The sequence below is a fragment of the Gossypium raimondii genome, chromosome 3 (genome assembly GCF_025698545.1).
Source record: "Gossypium raimondii isolate GPD5lz chromosome 3, ASM2569854v1, whole genome shotgun sequence".
Lineage (NCBI taxonomy): Eukaryota > Viridiplantae > Streptophyta > Magnoliopsida > Malvales > Malvaceae > Gossypium > Gossypium raimondii.
In genome coordinates, this window is record NC_068567.1 from 13063289 (window position 1) to 13081638 (window position 18350).

Consider the following 18350-nt stretch of genomic DNA (forward strand, 5'->3'; position numbering starts at 1 on the left):
TCTGAGATCTCTTGCTAAGTGTAGTTTGGATATCAATGATGAGCTAGAAATATTCCAATCAACTAAATAAATTATAGCCCAAGGTAATTTGATTCTAAAATTTGTCAACTCAAACATGGTAGTTTTTCTGAGTAGTCAATTCTATTACCAGTTGGCATTGGTTCAAGCACTAGTGTACGCATTCTTTGAAAAATGCCTCAACAATATAATTACATAGAAAGAAACAACTCAAAATCTTGATTTATTAATAACAAATAGATTACTTTTGATACATTCAATGAATTCAACTTCTATTTATTAAAAAATATTTTTTAGCAATTGAAATAACTTTTATATTGTATAATTACATAGAAAGAAACAACTAAAATATTTGATTCATTACTAATGATAAAAACATTATTGTAATCAAATAAATCAATTTGACACATTCATGCTACATTTGGTAGAATTATTATCTGTAACACTCGATTCTGACGGATTCTGAATCGAGTGACCTCTGAACTTGGCGGGTTAACTAAGTAGTGTTCTGAGCGACGTAATGCTACCCCCCAAATGTTGCTATTGGCGTGTAAAGTGGGGTTGTGGCAAGCATGAGATTATTCCAAGGAATTGTCTTAGAAAATGATGAATTGTTAAGAAAATGAGCTTGGTAATGTATTAAAGAACTTCGGCTAATTTGGTTATCATCGGAAAGTATTATACGTCGATTTTGGTTAGTAATGGTGCTAGTTACATTCTAACATTGTGGTAAGGAACAAACGATGGAATGGATCCAAATATATTATTACATAGAAATGTTAGATTTTTGTACGCATTTCTCTATAACTGTAAACCACTTATAAGGAAGATTGAAAATGATTGTAATGCATGTTAAACTATCATAGGGACAAAGGTTATATATCCTGATAATCAGATTAGGAAAAAGGAGGAGTTTTTCTTCTTCCTTCTTCCTTTTTCAAGAAGTGTTTTTATTTAAACCTAAAGGAGCCTAGGGTAATCCATTCTTTCACTTAAGCTAAGTTATAGATCTAGATCTCTACTGGAGAATGCTCTATGCCAAGGTAAGCTTTATGACCCTACATGCCATGATTATGAAAGAGTAAATCCATTTAACTTGGTAAGATGGATGATATAATGTCTTATTTGGGAATTTTTCATGTTAGAAATGATAGAAAAAGAGGTCCATAAATAGATCTTGATGAATTTCCATGTTTTATAGAAGTAGTTGTTGATTATTCGATGGAAGTCTGGATCTAGAGTATGGTGTTACAAAAGGTGAAAATCAAGTGAGTCCCCAAAGCTGACTCTTGTGTGTATACAGTATATTCTAGATGCTTCTGTGTTGTATCGTATGGACTGTGAAATTAACCCTAGAAAATACGGTTATAGAGTATTCTATGGTATGTATGGTTGCTAGGTTTGCATGAATGGTTGTACAAAAATTGACAAGTACCTTCATATCAGAATAAAACTATACGAGTATAATTAAAATATATGGGAAAGGTTATGTGTATGTCCATCTGGTATATAGGAACGGAGCAAAGACTAAGTATTAAGGTGGTATCAATACATGAAAGTCTATCAAGTAAGTATATGTCTGTTTTTGCGGAGTCGTTTAAAGGGGTCTGTCGGGACTATAAACACAATTTTTGAAAGGAAGAATTCATGGCCATGACACTATATCATGTAAGACCATAGTTGGTGGGTTATGGCATCATATGGAAAGAACCAAATGAAGGATATTACCTAACAGGGTTCTCTGTGTGACCCAAAACGATAAGGGAAAAACCTCACCAAGTGCGAGTCTAGGCGAATCCCTGTCATAAACACACCAGAAAAATGGAAGAATTTGTGGCGATTTAATAAAATGGAAGCCTTACGACAAATCTTGTAAAAGACACCTTTGTGGAGCACTCTAAAGAATGACCCTTATGGCAATCTTTCGAAGGGAAAGCCTCTGTGGCGGACCGTGAAAGAATGAAATAATTTCCATGGTGTATTCTGATGGAATGAAATTCTTGATGAATAAGGAAGGGAATGATATGAAAGACGAATTTTGGACTTAGAGCCTTCGCGGCAAAGAATAAAGGATATGCCCTTGCGACGGGTTCCAAAAGAGCATCCTTTTTGGTAAATTCAATAGAGAAAGTTTTCACGGCACACAAAATGGGGTACGCTTATGGCATGTTCTAGAAAGGCTCCCAAGAATAATTCATGAAAAACGCTTTTTTGGCAGACTCAGTACTAAGTGAAAGGCGTATTCATTATTACTTCTAAATGCAAATAGTGAAAACAATAAGCACAAAATGTATCTATGGGTATTATGACAAGGTACTCGATATGATTAAGATTTGTGCATAGATGGAAATTCTAAGAGATATATCGAGGTGATGAGAATGTACTCTGAAAATGAATGTAAACATGGCACGCTCTAAAAAAAGTATTGATCACCTGTGTATGGGTTTCTTATTAAAGTTGAGGAAGTTATGGCTTGGTGAACGGATAATGTAGGTAAGGTCTCAAAAGCAAGAAAGAGAAGGAATTGGACTCAGAGTAGGGTATGGTAACGAACGTGAATAAAGAAACGAAAATGGAGGCAACTTTTGTTAGAGACTCGTTAAAAAATAAGAGCAAAAAGGTGGTTCTTTAAACATTAGATGCGACATGCAAATATGGCTCAGGTAAATGGTGGTTGCCTCACTAAGTTTCATTGAACTTATTTTTGCGTGTTATGTTTCAGGTAAACTCTTAAGATCTGCAACTGGAGGGACGATGACAGGGCTATGCTAAGAAGTGGCAAGGCTGGCTATATACATATAGAGCAAATTGTTGGCGTGTTCAAGTCTGAGTTGTTTTACAGAAGTCTTTTAAACTGAATAATTATGATAGACCAGGATACCAAATGAATCATAGTTGTAAATAAATTCTTTGTGTATTTTAATTAAATTTTCATCTGGTTCACACTTACATATTTCATAGAAAAGTTGTAATTAAACAGTTGTAATTGAATGTAATTTGTATGGATAGAATTGAATTTCTTATGTACTTGAGTAGTAACACCCTAGGTTTGGATAAGGATCATTGGACTGGGTTTGGGGCGTTATATTATTATTTTTCACCATATTTTAGTAAATGAGTTACCAATAAACCAATTTCAATTGGTAATATTCTACCACTCCCACGACTAATTTTTAGCAAAGAGAAGGGGAATTTTCACTTATTTTGAAGAGGTCTTGTTTTTTACAAGTATTTTTACCCATTCTTCTAATTTCAAGTTTAAATTTACCATAATTATTTTTATTTGATGTTTAATTACTTTAAAACATGTGTATTAAATAAGCTTTTTCCTTATGCTATTACACTTGTAACCAAGCATAACATCAATGGTGTTGTGATAACTTCATTAAATTAATATTAGATCTTTGTCATTTCCAATCGTATAAGTGAATGAAAAAATTATATTAAAATTATGAAAATTATTTAGTACATCGCCAAGAGAGTATTTAGATTTTAGAAGTAGGTTTCGAATTGACAAGTGTCCTATAGGGACTATAAAATATTTTAAGAAATAAATATTTACAAAAGTCACATGTCAATCTTTTATGGTTGTTCGTCGAATAAAAATACACTACCAAGATACCAAATACTCACCCTAAAATTATATTTATAAAAAATTATTCAATATTTAAATCATAGGTAAAATGGTAAAGTGTTTATAAACATACTTAAAATTTTCATTCGTTATAAAATAAATAGACAAAGAGTAAAGGACAAAGAGAATGAGAGAGCAAAAAGAGAGCGTATTTTATTGATCAATCAGAATATTTAAAAACTTCTCCAAAGTCTCTATTGATAGGCATAAAAAGTATAAATGAAGTAGAGATCTACTTCTAATGACTATTAGAATTTCAAATACATCAAAACTTATCTTGATCTTGATGGACATCCACTTAATAAGATATTCATAACACTCCCCTTTGGATGTTCGTTGGTAGATAATATGTCTCGTTAAAACCTTACTAAGATAAAAATCCTGTGGGAAAAAAATTCCTACTGAATAAAAAAGAGTACACATATCTATAATACGCATAATATGTTGCCTCATTCAAAACCTTATTAGGAAAACCTAATGGGACAAAACCTCGGTTAAGGGAAAAAGAGTACTGTGTGTATTTATTCCACCTCATAAAAACATCACATACTTTCTCATATTCTACGTATTCAATCTTGAATACTAGTCTTTCAAATGAGTATTTGAATGCATCTAATAAGCATTTATATAACCATTATTTTGAAATTCATGAGTGAGGGAAAATTTTGGGGGAAAAATATTTTGATCTCTCCAGGAGTTTCAACAATAACCATAGCAAACTTTAATCGTGATTCTTTTATAAAAACAAAAATAGGTATTTTGGATAATTTTATAATCCTCCTTCAACTACTATTCACTAAGTCAATTTTACCACATATCTTCAAATTATTTCAATTCATATAAATGAACAATTTCTCGATAATTTTAATATGCTTCTGGCATTCTAAATCCAAGGATTTTAATATAAACTTTACACTATATAGTGATTCATATAAGGTTGTAACAACCATTAGACGCAAGTTAAATCTTTTATGAACTGTCAGTTTAATAATACATCTAAAGGTTATTGTATCCACCACAAAAGAATATTACATCTTTTCATAATCAATGCCAGGACTTAGCGAAAAGCTTCATATTTTTATTCCGTTTTTGCAAAACTAATTCATTTGTACCATTATTGGCTTTATACCTTTAGATATTTGGACTACTGGTCCAAAAACTCCACGAATTTAATTGTACTTCAGTTGCATCTTTCTATTTTGAACAATTTATTCCATAGGTTTATTCAAGATTCTCCTTTTATTTCATTATTTCAACAATAATATTGCATGCAAAACCATTGTCGACCACTTTTATTATCGGTTCCATATTTTCTCGAATTAACATAACGTATCGAGATTTCTTTATTTTCACTATTTTAATCTTCAGTTTCAGGTACCTGAATCTGTTTTGGCTTTTTACTTATTAGTTATGTCTTGGATCTCTTTTGGAGCACCCACCTCCACTATATGACCATCTAGAAGAAATTTCATCTTTGGAACCGATCAATCTATTATTTATTCTAACTGATTATCCTACTGGGACTTTGATTCAAATTAAAATATTAGATGGTATATAACACTTGGTTATTCTCATTCAGTTTGTAAATACATCTGACAGTTAACTTGTAATGAGTTATCCTTGTTGAACTTCTGGTTCAAATTACTCTCACCCTAACTCATTTCAAGTTATTATTTCTCTCCCCCTAATGTTGGGAAAACTATCGAATCAAAATGATAATCGCAAATCATGTCATAATTGAATCTAAAATACAATCAAAACATCTAATAATATAAAGACATTTGTTATTAATATATATATACCCAACTTTATTTGAGGATTCACTCATCCTTGTGCATTGTGGTGAAGCAATTGGAACATATATACACATACAAAAATTCAAAGATGAGAAATATTTAACTCTTGATCAAAAACCAATTTAATGGAGAGCATTTATAACTTATTGGCTTGATGCATACAACATTTAAATCAACATAATCTCATGTTCAAATAGGAAGTTTAGTTCTCATAAGTAATGGTTTAGACATTAACCAGAGGCATTCAATCAATAATTCTCTAAACCATTATGCGGATAAATAACAAACTTTTACAAAAGTTTTTCAAACTCAATCAATAAAAGACTGAGTTATAAACTCATCAGTATTAGCAAGATGAATTGTCTTAATTGCATGATCTAAAATTAATTATTTAAACAAGCAATCTTGCAAACGACAAGTTGCAAGTTGATAACACATATGTGATTTTTTTTGTAGATGCATCTACCAAAATCATATAATATCAAAACCATCCACATGGTGGATGAATGAACACATATTCATTTCAGAAATGCAAGATATTAAATCTCAACTTTAGCTAGTGAGTTTTTAGCAATCAATTTTCATTGAGAACAAGCAACAAATGAGAATTATTTAAATTAAAGAATCTTTTGGTTCTTTAATGAATGTCCATATAAATTCTCAATTAACTTTAGCATCATATATGATCCAGGATGGTCTAACTGGTCACGCCAAGTAGTAATTGCATTTGTATTCGTAAACTTCTGGTTTACTTTAACACGTGTTTCAATTGTACTAAATTGTAACAAATTGATAATTTACTATCATTCCATTTTACTTTGTATCCACATATAAGTACTATTGTGACACTTACTACTGGAAATGTCTAAATCAATGTGAAGTTTATAATGCCACTAAGTCAATAAATATAATTTCCAAATAATTACATGCAATATTTGCTTCAGGGAATATGTCAAAATCTTCAAATGCAGGGCATTTGGTCTAGTGGTATTATTCTCTCTTCAGATGCGAAAAGTCTAGAGTTCGACTCAAAAATACTTTTAAAACCCTTTTAATGAGAGTTTTGCATAATTAGCTAACTACCAAGAATAATTGCCTAGGTCATGTAAAGAAACAAGCCTATACTAAATATATCAATAAACGTCACATCTCAAACATAAAAATATGACATAATGAAAGCTAGCAATTTTTTTCATAATCATCATCCTAGACATGCATGAAATTTAATTCAAATCCAACCATTCAAGCTCATAGAACTTTTCATTTACAATTGCTCATGTTATTTCTCTAAATAATTAACAAATAGAATAATATAAAGCGTGTGAACTACTTACTACCTTTAACAATTTTTGAACTAAATCAAATCTGAATAACCATAAAATTCATTGGTTTGTTAACATAAATTTGCATACTAGATATGCTTTAGTCAAATATACTATTTAATTATAAAACCTACTATAGCGATAAATTAGTTAATATTTATTTTCATGAACAAATTAGATGCTTAAAACAATATGTAATACATGTAATCAAAACTTAAAAGAAGATCATCTCAAAATATTTAAATCATATATCAAGTTGATTCAATATTTAAAGACGTACCTTATTTTTTTGTTCTACGATGAGTCTTAATGATAAAAAGTAAGCAAATTAAACTTCAGTAGTAGACTTTTAATTCAATCAAAATCTATTAATAGCAAACTTTGAAAGTAGATCTTATTTTCCAAGTGTATAATAGGTACATAACCAATGACTTTTCATAAATAAATTGTCTCTCTTCTTAAAAAGTTCTTGGAAATTCTTGTTCTTTTCTTGCTTTCTTCAATTTTCCACTTCTGGTGGTGAGAAAATTTATTACGACCATCTTGCATGACTATTATTATAGTCCAACTTACTACATCCACGTCAAAGATTATGTCTTTCGAATTTATTACATATTGTTACATTCTCTTCAGGGAATGATTAGGTTTTGTGATTAAAAACTTTTGTTCAATCATAAGTAAAAAAATTTCATAATGTTGCTACTACAGGAGCACATTTGAATAATGAAAAGTTGAATAATTTCTCTCTTGTAAGGTTTTCATCGGTAATATTTTTCATGTAATTTTAATTGAGAACTTATTTTGAATATTGTAAAGTTATACTTATAGTTTTAAAACTTACAACTTTTGGTACATCCAACCATAACGAGTTTTAGATAGAATTATCATATTCTATTGCTCATATTTTTCTTTTAAATTATTCCACATTTTAAGTAGATTTTTACAGTAAAATATTTTGCTTTCAACCCCTTAACGGGATGATGACAAAAGAATATCACAAAAATAGTCATGATCAATTTAATTTATAACAAGAGTAATAAATATAAATCAATAACCCAATCCCTTTTGATACATATGAAATATAATATTTTCCTCATTTACAATCTCAATATGAGATCCATTATAAATATCTTTTAAAATCAATGGATTAACCATCACAAGATATTAATATATTAGCTCTTTTAGAGCTTTTAAGTAATTTTTATTTCCAAATATTGGGATGATATTTATTTATATTTTCTTTTATGCTCACTTCGAAATGCAATAGATTTACTAGGACAAACTAATAAATGTCCCAAAAATTCTTTATTTCATAATCACCATTGAAAACATGCGTGGATTTCAAATCAAAATCTATCTATTCATGTTGTCATGATTAGTATCCAATTATAATAAACATGATATAATAAATCATAGTAAAATATACCGAGATTCTTTAAGATTATTGTTATCACCGGCTATTATCAAGAGCACTATTACAAATAGTAAAACAACTTTGTTTTTGTAATAACATTTATAATCTATTAGTAACAAAAACTCATTTAATAAATAAAATCAAAATTTTCGTGTACGATGCTTGAAAGTTATCGATACACAATGTACTAAATTTCAATACCACATATGTGTTATAAAATCTTATGATGCTCTAATCAAATATTTATAAACTCAATTTAAAAGATATAATATAATAATTTCAAGCATATTTAATAACAATAATTTAATCATGAAAATTTTAATCATCCAAATATCATACATACTATAATTAAATAAAAGAATCTTAGTTTAAAAGAAACCTTAACGTAATAATATTTTTTCATAAAATAATTTTACTAAAAATCAATCAACAAAGAAGAAAAACATATCATGTAAGGATTATATAAAATTCTATGTATAAAAAGACAAAAAATTTAGAGATTTATGTGTACCTGACTAGTTAAAGGGTCTAATGTGCACAAGCCTCAAGTGAAATAGCAACAGCTCTGGGAGACAATCAACAATAGTAAAATTTGAGATATTTTTGTGACTTATGGAGAAAAACAATTAAAAGATAATCGTGCTAATAACGTGTTATAGAATAAATAGACAAAGAGTAAATAACAAAGAGAATGGGAGAGCAAAAAGAGAGCGATTTTATTAATCAATCGAAATATTTACAAAGCTTCTCCAAACTCTCTATTTATAGGATTAAAAGTATAAATAAAGTAGAGATTTACTTCTAATGACTATTAGAATTTAAAATTCATCAAAGCTTATCTTGATATTGATGAACATCCACTTAATAATATATTCATAAAACATTCTAAGTTGTTTGGTTTAATCATTTCATATAAAAATAGTAAAAAATAAAAGTATTATTATATTAGTATTCAATACTTTATTAAAAATTAGTTTTAAATTAATTTTTATTGAGTTAACTCATAACACCGACTCAGTAAATAAGTATAAATAATTAAGATAAATGAAATTTTAATTTAATGTAAGATTAAAACTCTCAAAGTTTTGAAATTGTAGATTCCAATTAAAAAATGTAATTATATTTATATTGTAATTTAAAAAATTAACATAATTGATATATTATATTCTCTTGCTAACTTCATTATTTCTTAATTAATCAAATTAAAAATCTTAGAAGTAGACTTGAAATTATCCTTACATGTTTAACTTTTTCATTTGTGAAAAATGCTGAAGAAAATAATAATAAAATTGTGGGATTCTTAATGCGTTGTATCAAATATTATCATATCTAACACGATCTGTCACGGAATTTCGTAGGGACAATGCAAGTCAAGTCAACACCCCATCGTAAACTAAACTCTATAGAAGAAAAGAAAATTACGGAATTATCATTTTATAATTAAGATAAGTGGGATTTTAACTTTAATTGAATTAATAAAATATTAAATATATTATTCAACTAAAATTTTATTTTAATGTTTTTCATACGTTTTATTATTAATATCATACATATTTTAATTAAAGTTGCATTTTAATATAGTATATATTCTATTTGTTATTATTAATTAGTTTCAACACATGCGCTTCATTAATTGTATATTGTTATCAAATACACTTCTATTTTTTAAATATATATTTTCAGTTTATATATATGGGTGTGATAGAATTTATAGTAGTTTTGAAGTTTTATTTAAATTACTAATTTTATTTAATTTTAAAAAATATGTACCATCTCGTGTGAATTTTTATTAGTTGCTATTATGTTTTGAATGAATTAAAATAAAATTGATAGTTTAAGTATAACTTAGACCTGTCCATGGGCCGGGTTCGAGCCGGGCCCACAAAAAAATTTTAGCTCGTTTACTAGGCCCGGGCTCGGCCCGGCCCGAAATATGGGCCTAATATTTTGCCCAGGCCCGGCCCGGAGAAAAAATATGGGGCCCGAGCCCGGCCCGTTTTTAATTAAAATTAAAATTTTTTTTTAATAAAATTAAAATTAATTGTTAGTAAAATTATCAAATTATTAATTGTTAATTGTATTAATTGTTGTAATAAAATCTAACATTTGATTAGTAAATTTATCAAATTATTAATTGTATTAATTGTATTAATTGTTGTAATAAAATCTAACATTTGATTAGTAAATTTATCAAATTATTAATTGTATTAATTGTATTAATTGTTGTAACAAAATCTAACATTTGATTAGTAAAACAAACTTGATGTTTTATTATTATTATTATTATTTTGTAACACTAGTCAAGGAAATGAAAGTAAATAAACTTAAAATAAAAAACTATTATATTTTAAAAATAAAATATATATATATTTAATATTTTTCGGGCCGGGCCGGGCCCGGGTTAAAAAAATCTTGCCCAAGGCCCGGCCCATTTTTTAAATGGGCCTAAATTTTTGCCCAAGCCCATATTTCGAGTCTATATTTTTATCCAAACCCTCCTATATTTCGGGCTGGCCGTCGGGCCGGGCCAGGCCGCCCGACCCATGGATAGGTCTAGTATAACTATTAAAAGAAAAAATTTTAATGGAAATTGAGTTATAATTTAAGTGCCCATAATGGAAAACATTATCGTCTAGAAGTAAAAGCAAAATGCGTGAAGAATGGTCTACGTTTAGGCCAATTACTACTAGATGTGTTTCCGCAAAAAGACTACCTAAGTCAACTAAAATCTCGAACAATTCTTTTATTTTTCTTAATAAAATATTTTAAGTGTAATATATGTAAATTCTAACATATTAATAATTGGTACTATAAAGATTTATTCACACGATAAATATTTTCCATCGAATTTTATTTTAATTATTTTTCCTACGAATATCATCAGATACAAAATTATAAGTTAATCGACCATTTTTGAAGCAGTAAACTTGTAGTTTCTTCCAAATACCATGGAAACTCAGATATTTCAATATTGGAAGCCTAGAATTTGATAAATCATATTGAAGAACAAGGCAAAATTCTTTATTTTTAACTATCTATTATATCAAAGATCCATAATGGTATCCATCATTCCAAGACTTTCCTCCAACCTTAACTGAGATTTTATCTGTTTGGAAGAAAAGAAAACAACCCTTGTTTGAAACAGCCCTAGTTGACTTCTCCAGCTGACCAATTGGGTTGCACTCATTTAACCCAACTTCATAATTGTGTTAATGTTTTTAACTTGAAACCTCATCCAAAAGCTTATATCTTCTTACCTTGTTTCTGGAAAAATGTCTTGTAATGACCCCATTCTTCGATATCTCTTCTAACTTTGTTCTTCTAAGCTTTTCTTCTAAATAAGCATTCTTTATGATCCTTTTTCGCTTCATTTTCTCTTCTAACTTGGGTTTCTTGATGGGAACTTTCATCAATTGTTGTTGCTTTAAACTGTTGGCATTTCTTCGGTTGCCTTTAAAGCCAGCTCCATGGTGATTATCAGCCTTTTTCTTGTTCTTATTATTATCATCTTCGTTTTTGCCTTTAGATGAAGCTGAAGAATTCAATGAATTCTGAGACTTTTCCTTTGAATGCTCCTCTTGATTCAAACACCAGTTACAAACTTCATAAACCCCAGCTTTTGGATACAGATTGCTGCAATATCTGCCACGGGAAAAAAAATAGAGTAAAATTTTTAAAAAGAATAAAGAAAATCTGATTCTTCATCAATGAAAATAAAAACCCAGAAAGATTTTTTTAAAAAATGGAAAATATGAGTAGAGGATATATAAAATAAGTACCTGTGTTGAGATCTGAAATGACAAATTTTGCATTGAAAAAGCTCTTGAGTAATACCAGAATCCCCACACATACAACACTCGAGGAGGCTTGATTGCTGCGACGACGATATTTTCATGTTTCTCTGATTCGTATGTGTTGTTTTATTACAATAATTCATTGATGAATGTTTGATTTCATTTTCATATCGCGTGTGTACAAAGTAATATATATAATTCGACTTTCAAGTGTTCTTTTTAAGTTTTGTCCGAAAAAGAATGCATGATTGAGGTTTGAGGATTGGCTTTCGGTGTGAATTACATATATATATATATATATATATATATATGATGGCGATGGCGATGTTTTTCTATCAAGTCTTTAGAAAATTTGGTTTGTCCCAAAGTTAATGCCAAGAAAGTTATTATCAAAGAACGGGTAGATGAAACAAACAAAATTATAATAATAATAATTAGTTAGGGAAATAAATAAAATACGGATCATACTTTTATACATAGAGAGAGTAGAAAGGCCGCCTAACTTTCTAACAAATTAAGTGATTGGTTAACTTTATGCCATATCCCCAATAGAATCTTAAAGATGAGATGGAATTTTAAGAATTGGTTTGGTTAAGTAGAAAAGGAAAAATAAAAGAGTGAAAAGAAGAAAGCAAATAAAATTTGAGTTTTTTAGCAATATAGAATAATGAGAGAAAAAGATTAAAAAATATGATATTTTTCAAAAAAAATTGAAATGTGAAAGTTAAAAGTGTGCATTTACTAATTATGCATTGTTTAAAATTTTATTTTTTTCCTTCTCATTTTTCAATTTTACCAAAAAGGGCGAAGCTAAAAATTTCCAAGAGGAAAACGATGTAACACATAAAAACTAGAGTAAAATTTTAAAAGCTTAATTGAACTGCACTCTTCGTTCTTTGATCAAACTGAAATCATCAATTATTTCGTTTACATCAAAAATTTTTGCAATTCCTTTTTCAAGGTAGACAACTAAAGAGTTTCTCAAAAAATCATCTTCCATCTTGTTACAGAGTCAAATTTTCACAATCTTCACAGCAGGAAAATCATGTATTGTTGATGCAGTTGAAATTGGAAAAATCAATATAAGACGAACTAATCAATCAACTAGTGGGTGCATAACTAACTTTCCATTCTCAACTAAACTTTTACAAAGTTCAGAAAGTGTTGATATTTTTCTTAATTTAGGATTTTTGACATACATTAAGTTCATAATGTCTCAACTCATATTGAAGACGTTCTTTCTCTTGTTGAGAAAAATCTTCTGCATAGAACTTGTCTACAAGAATACATATTTTCCCAATATCAAATAACTTGAAAAACTCTTTCGGATATAAAGTTGTAGTAAGAGTGAGGAGTTGAACAACATGCTTGTTAAATTTGCTATTTAATTCTAGCAATTGAGTATCTATTCTAGCAAAATATATATCAGCTCGATAATGATGCTCCATTGTAACATCTTCCTTCTTACACAACTATGACCTACCGTGTATTGAGCATTCATATTTGGAACATCCAAATCCCAAGTTTTACAAAAAGATATCACCTTGTTCAACAATTCATCTCATTCGTTGTCTTTCAACTTTTGAATCAAATCTTTTATTGTCATGTCATTTAACATATCTTGAGATCGACAATGCAAAGCTCAATAGAGATTGTAATTGCCCAATTGCCGAAAAATGCAGTTTCGAAACACCGTTTTCGTAATTCGGGTTTGAAAATAATTATATTTAATATTTATAGAGTTGGTATAAAATAATATTAGAGTTTGGTCATTCAATTTTGTCTTTTAATTGCTTAATTAAGGTACAAAGACTAAATTGAAAAGGTCTTATCGCTATAAGTTTTTAATTGGCTAAACACTTAAGGACTTAAATTACAATTAGACAAAGGTCCTACAGGGAATTTAACCAATTTCTAATATATGTTAGTGGCTGATAAACTAGGTTAATTAAAGTTAATCAAATGTTAACCAAGGTATAAAAACAAAACTTAAGTCGAAGGAAAGAGAATCATCATCTTATCCATCCTTTCATGCTTGATTTCTTCAAGAAAAGAAAAGAAGAAAATCATCCAAGGGTTTCAAGCTTTTGGCAATAAATTGGTTAGTGCAATTAAGTCATTTTCTTGTAATTTTCTATATTTTTGAGGTTAGGCGAGCTTGATTTAGCTAGACCATGTACCAATTTGCAAAAACTTTTAAAGTTTTTGAAAGTTTCCATTATTGATTTCTTGAAAAAAATTGGTGCTAAATTGATAGTTTTTAAGCTTAGATATGAAAAAAAAAACTAGATTGTAAAGTTTAAATTATTAGTTTTGTCCGTAAGGACTAAAGTGAATAAATTGTGAAATTTAGTAATATTAGAAAGTAGAGGGACTTAATGAGTGTAATTGGAATCAATTTTAAAACTGAAGCTCAAAATTGAAAGTTATGGCTATTTTAGTTTTAGAGACTAAATTGAATAAAATGTAAAATTTTAGGGCATATGAAAATAAAATTATATAGGTTCATACATATCATGGCATAATATGAAAATGTTTGGTATTGATGAATTGTCTAAAATAATTATTTAGATCGAGAATTGGATCAAACTGGAGATATTGCAAAAAAGTCAAAATTATCGATTAGTCCTTGGAGGTTCAACTTGTTATTTTTTCCAGGTAAGTTCATATGGTATAAATGTATTTAAGTAATTATGTATTTGAATTGTGTATGTAAGTGTGATTGTGGGTTGATTTGTGGTAAATTGGTATAAAAGGTAAGAGTTGGACTAAATTATAAAGAAATGTTTATGTGTTAAAGATGTTCGGGTAAACTTAATAAAGGTTAGGATACGACTGACATGTCAATAGGGTTTTGTGCATGCTTGTGAGTGATTAGTTACAGATGTTATCAAGATCCAACATTTTGTTACGTACTCGAAGATACATATGACATAGGTTTAGCCTAGACTGGTAACTTGATGTCATTTTAAAGGTTAAGCCTAGACGGGTAACCTGACATTGACAAGAAACCAGACGTCTCAATATAAAGGTTTAGCTTGGACTGGTAACCTGACACGAATATATTTAGCTCAGACAAGCAATTGGTGTAATAAAGATACTTGTGTATCAAAATTCATTTATTAGGGTTCATCAGGTGTAACAGTTAAAGTGAAGATGAAAAAGTGAAATTATATGATTTGAACTTGATGTCCAAGTGGACAATTGTTGAATTGAACATTAGTATGGTATTGAAATGTTGACATTGTCATATATATACATGATTGTAACATTCCTTAATTGAATAAGTTCTGAGTTTGGTTAAGTAAATGACTTGAAGTGGCATGTTATGTACTTGTGATATCATATGATTTGATTATTAGTAAATACTTACATTGTTAATGTTTTGGTTTGCCATGTTAGCCAAAATATGCAATTTGTTGTAGCTTTTCGTATTTAATTGAAAGGTAAGGTATGTTTTATTTAATGCCTATGAACTTACTAACCATTTTATTTGCTTACCCAATTTGTTATCCCTTTTTCTTGTAGATTGTTACCTTGCGGAACGTGTCAAGCCAAACTGTTTCGAAGCTCACACTATTCTATCACCAAATTGATAGCTTTTTTATCGTTTTGAGTCAAGGATTGTGGCATGTATATAAGTGTTTTGGTATATACCTTGATGTATAGGATGTCTTAATGAGTTTGGTAACTTGTGATGTTTTAATGGTTTTGATTTATATATGGTGATGAATATATATATGTGTGCATTTCATGCTTAATGGTGTGATAATCATAATTATATAAATAGCATATGAAATGGTATTAAACTTTGTTTATGGTGATTTGGATGTTGGTCTTGTATGTGATTTAGAAATGCATAAATTGGCATTGATAATGCATAGTTGAATTGAAATTTTTATATTGATATACTTGGAATATATATGGCATATAAATGGAGATGTTTCAAGATAGTTCGACATAGGTAAATGCTTGGTATTTGGATAATTTGATTGATATGTCTGTCATGACAATGGAATGTTGAGTCTAATGGTTGAATAGGTAATGAATGCTGTTAATAAGTTAAATGTGGTTATTTGAACTTGATTGGTATGGTTTTGGGTATGTTTTGGACCAATTAGATTTGATGTTTGGTGCGTATGTTGTATGTTTTGTTTAAAAGCATTGAAAGAGATACCAAATGGTTCATTTTTACCAAAAATAGAGTCTTTGTCCCAAAAGCATCCTTCCTCATTGCAATGACAACAGACAGTAAGTGACGCTGCTACGTCGAGTGGTTTGACGTTGTGACATGAAATATTTTTTTGGTGACGTCCCAACATGATGTCACAACGTTGGCCTTGAACTTTTAAAACTTTGCAATTTGGTATTTTTTCGTGCTCAAGTTATCAAAAGAGCTTTTGTAAGCTTTGTTAAGATTCGGGATTGATTGTTAAACCTAAAATGAATGTGATTGATGTTTGAATACTTATGGAAATGGTTATCTTATCATGAATTTCGCTATAACTGCTCTGATAACGACTGTAGCATCCTGTAGCTCAGACCTGACAATTGGGTCTAGCGAGGGGTGTTACAAAGATGATCAATAATTCCCAAAACTTCTTTCATCATATGAAAAATAAAAGTAAACTTGATAAAGGTCATGAAGAAAATGGGGTTTTCCAAATAATGGACCGACAAAATTATGGGCTGTGCTCATTCCGTTAGATACTTGATCAAATGCAATAATACTTTATCAGATGTTATTTTTCCTAAGAAGGGTCTTCGTCAAGGGGATCCTCTTTCTTCGTACTTGTTCTTATTTTGCATGGAAACATTCTCGAGCATGCTTAGAGCAATAATTTGTTAAGAGGTATTCGTGTAAGCATGAACAGCCCGATGATCAATCATTTGATCTTCGCCGATGATGCTCTTCTCTTTGTGAGTAACAAAAAAAGTGATGTTGAATGCATTATTAATATTCTTAGGAATTTTTCTACTGTTTTAGGACAAAAGATAAACTTTGAAAAATCAATGGTCTTTTTTAGTCCAAAGAATTCGAGTGCTCAAAGAAGAAATTTTGGCGATCTTCTTGGCATGAATGTCGTGGAGAAGTTGGATAAATACCTAGGCCTCTCACTCCCTATAGGTAAAAAGAAAAAGGAACCTTCATTGAAGTTACTAATAGATTATCATGCAGGATCAATAGCTGGACCAAAAGATTACTCTCACACGGTGGCAAAGAAGTTTTCATTAAGGCGGTGCTACAATCCATTCCAACATATGCTTTGTCTATCTTCCTGGCCTTGAAAGGTGTGATCGAGGGTTTTCAAACCAATCTTAGCAAAACATGGTGGGCAGGAAAGGATAAGGGCAAATTCTAGTCGATGCTCCCTTGGAAGACTTTGTGCCATCCCAATGGTATGGTGGGTCTCGACATAAGAGATATGCGGCTCTTCAATCTTGCTCTCATTGGTTGTCAAGTTTGCTATCATCAAAGCATTTCCATGATGGTAATATTTTCAATGCCAAAAAGATTGATAAAGCCTCTTTTACTTGGTCGAGTATTGCTACTGCTGCGGAGGCTCTCAAGAATGGTTTCAGTTGGCAAGTTGGAAATGGTGGTCGTGTTAATATCTAGGTTGATACTGGGGAATGGAAGACTTAAATGGAGGAGCCCTTATTTCAAATATGCTCAACACTCATGAAAGTAGTGTTAGAGATCTTTGGCTTGGGGATGAAAGATGCTGGGACATCGATCAAGTTTACAAGTTGTACAGGAAATATTGGGGTGACAGGATTTGTATCTTACCCATCTGGAATGAGGGCGAAAGTGGTAGAATTGTGTGGTTTCATAATCCTCATCATTGCTTCACATCAAAATCTGCCTACTCTTGGGTTCTTTTGAAGGAGTTGGGTCTTGGGTCACACAGGTTCTATCGAAAAACCATTTGGAAGCTCGATACTTTACCTAAAATTCGGGTGTTTTCTTAGAGTGTGGGGCACGGGATCCTCCCTACGAACGTCAAAATTGTGTCTATCAGAAATGGCTTTGATCAAGGTTGTCCTAGCTATGAAGTTGTAGCTGAGACTCTTATTCATGCTCTAAAAGACTACCCTATTTTACGTGAGGTTCTCTCTATTTTTGGGTGGGACATAAGCACCATGTCGAGGAAATATGATTGTTGTATTGACTGGCTTGAAGACATGATGAGAGCCTTTGACAAGGGAGCCATGGCTGACTTGATGAAAACGTTATGGAATTGCTGGAACAGTAGAAATAATTTTGTGTTCAAGGGTAAAGGGGAAAGGGCTAGTAATATTTTGAACGAACATCTACTTTCCCAAAATGAAGCAATCAAGAAATGGGAAAAACCTCCAAAGGGCGTTGTT

The 18350-nt window shown here is 30.1% G+C and overlaps 1 protein-coding gene across 1 annotated transcript; it reads right to left on the reverse strand.

Annotated features, from left to right (window-relative positions):
* Positions 1–11145: 11145 nt before the first annotated feature.
* Positions 11146–12233, reverse strand: LOC105797233 (uncharacterized). Its single transcript, XM_012627181.2, has 2 exons — positions 11964–12233; positions 11146–11826 (listed from the first exon to the last, which is right to left on the reverse strand). The coding sequence occupies exons 1-2, from the start codon at positions 12119–12121 to the stop codon at positions 11403–11405; spliced, it is 582 nt and encodes a 193-aa protein (XP_012482635.1). The 5' UTR covers positions 12122–12233; the 3' UTR covers positions 11146–11402.
* Positions 12234–18350: the final 6117 nt, after the last annotated feature.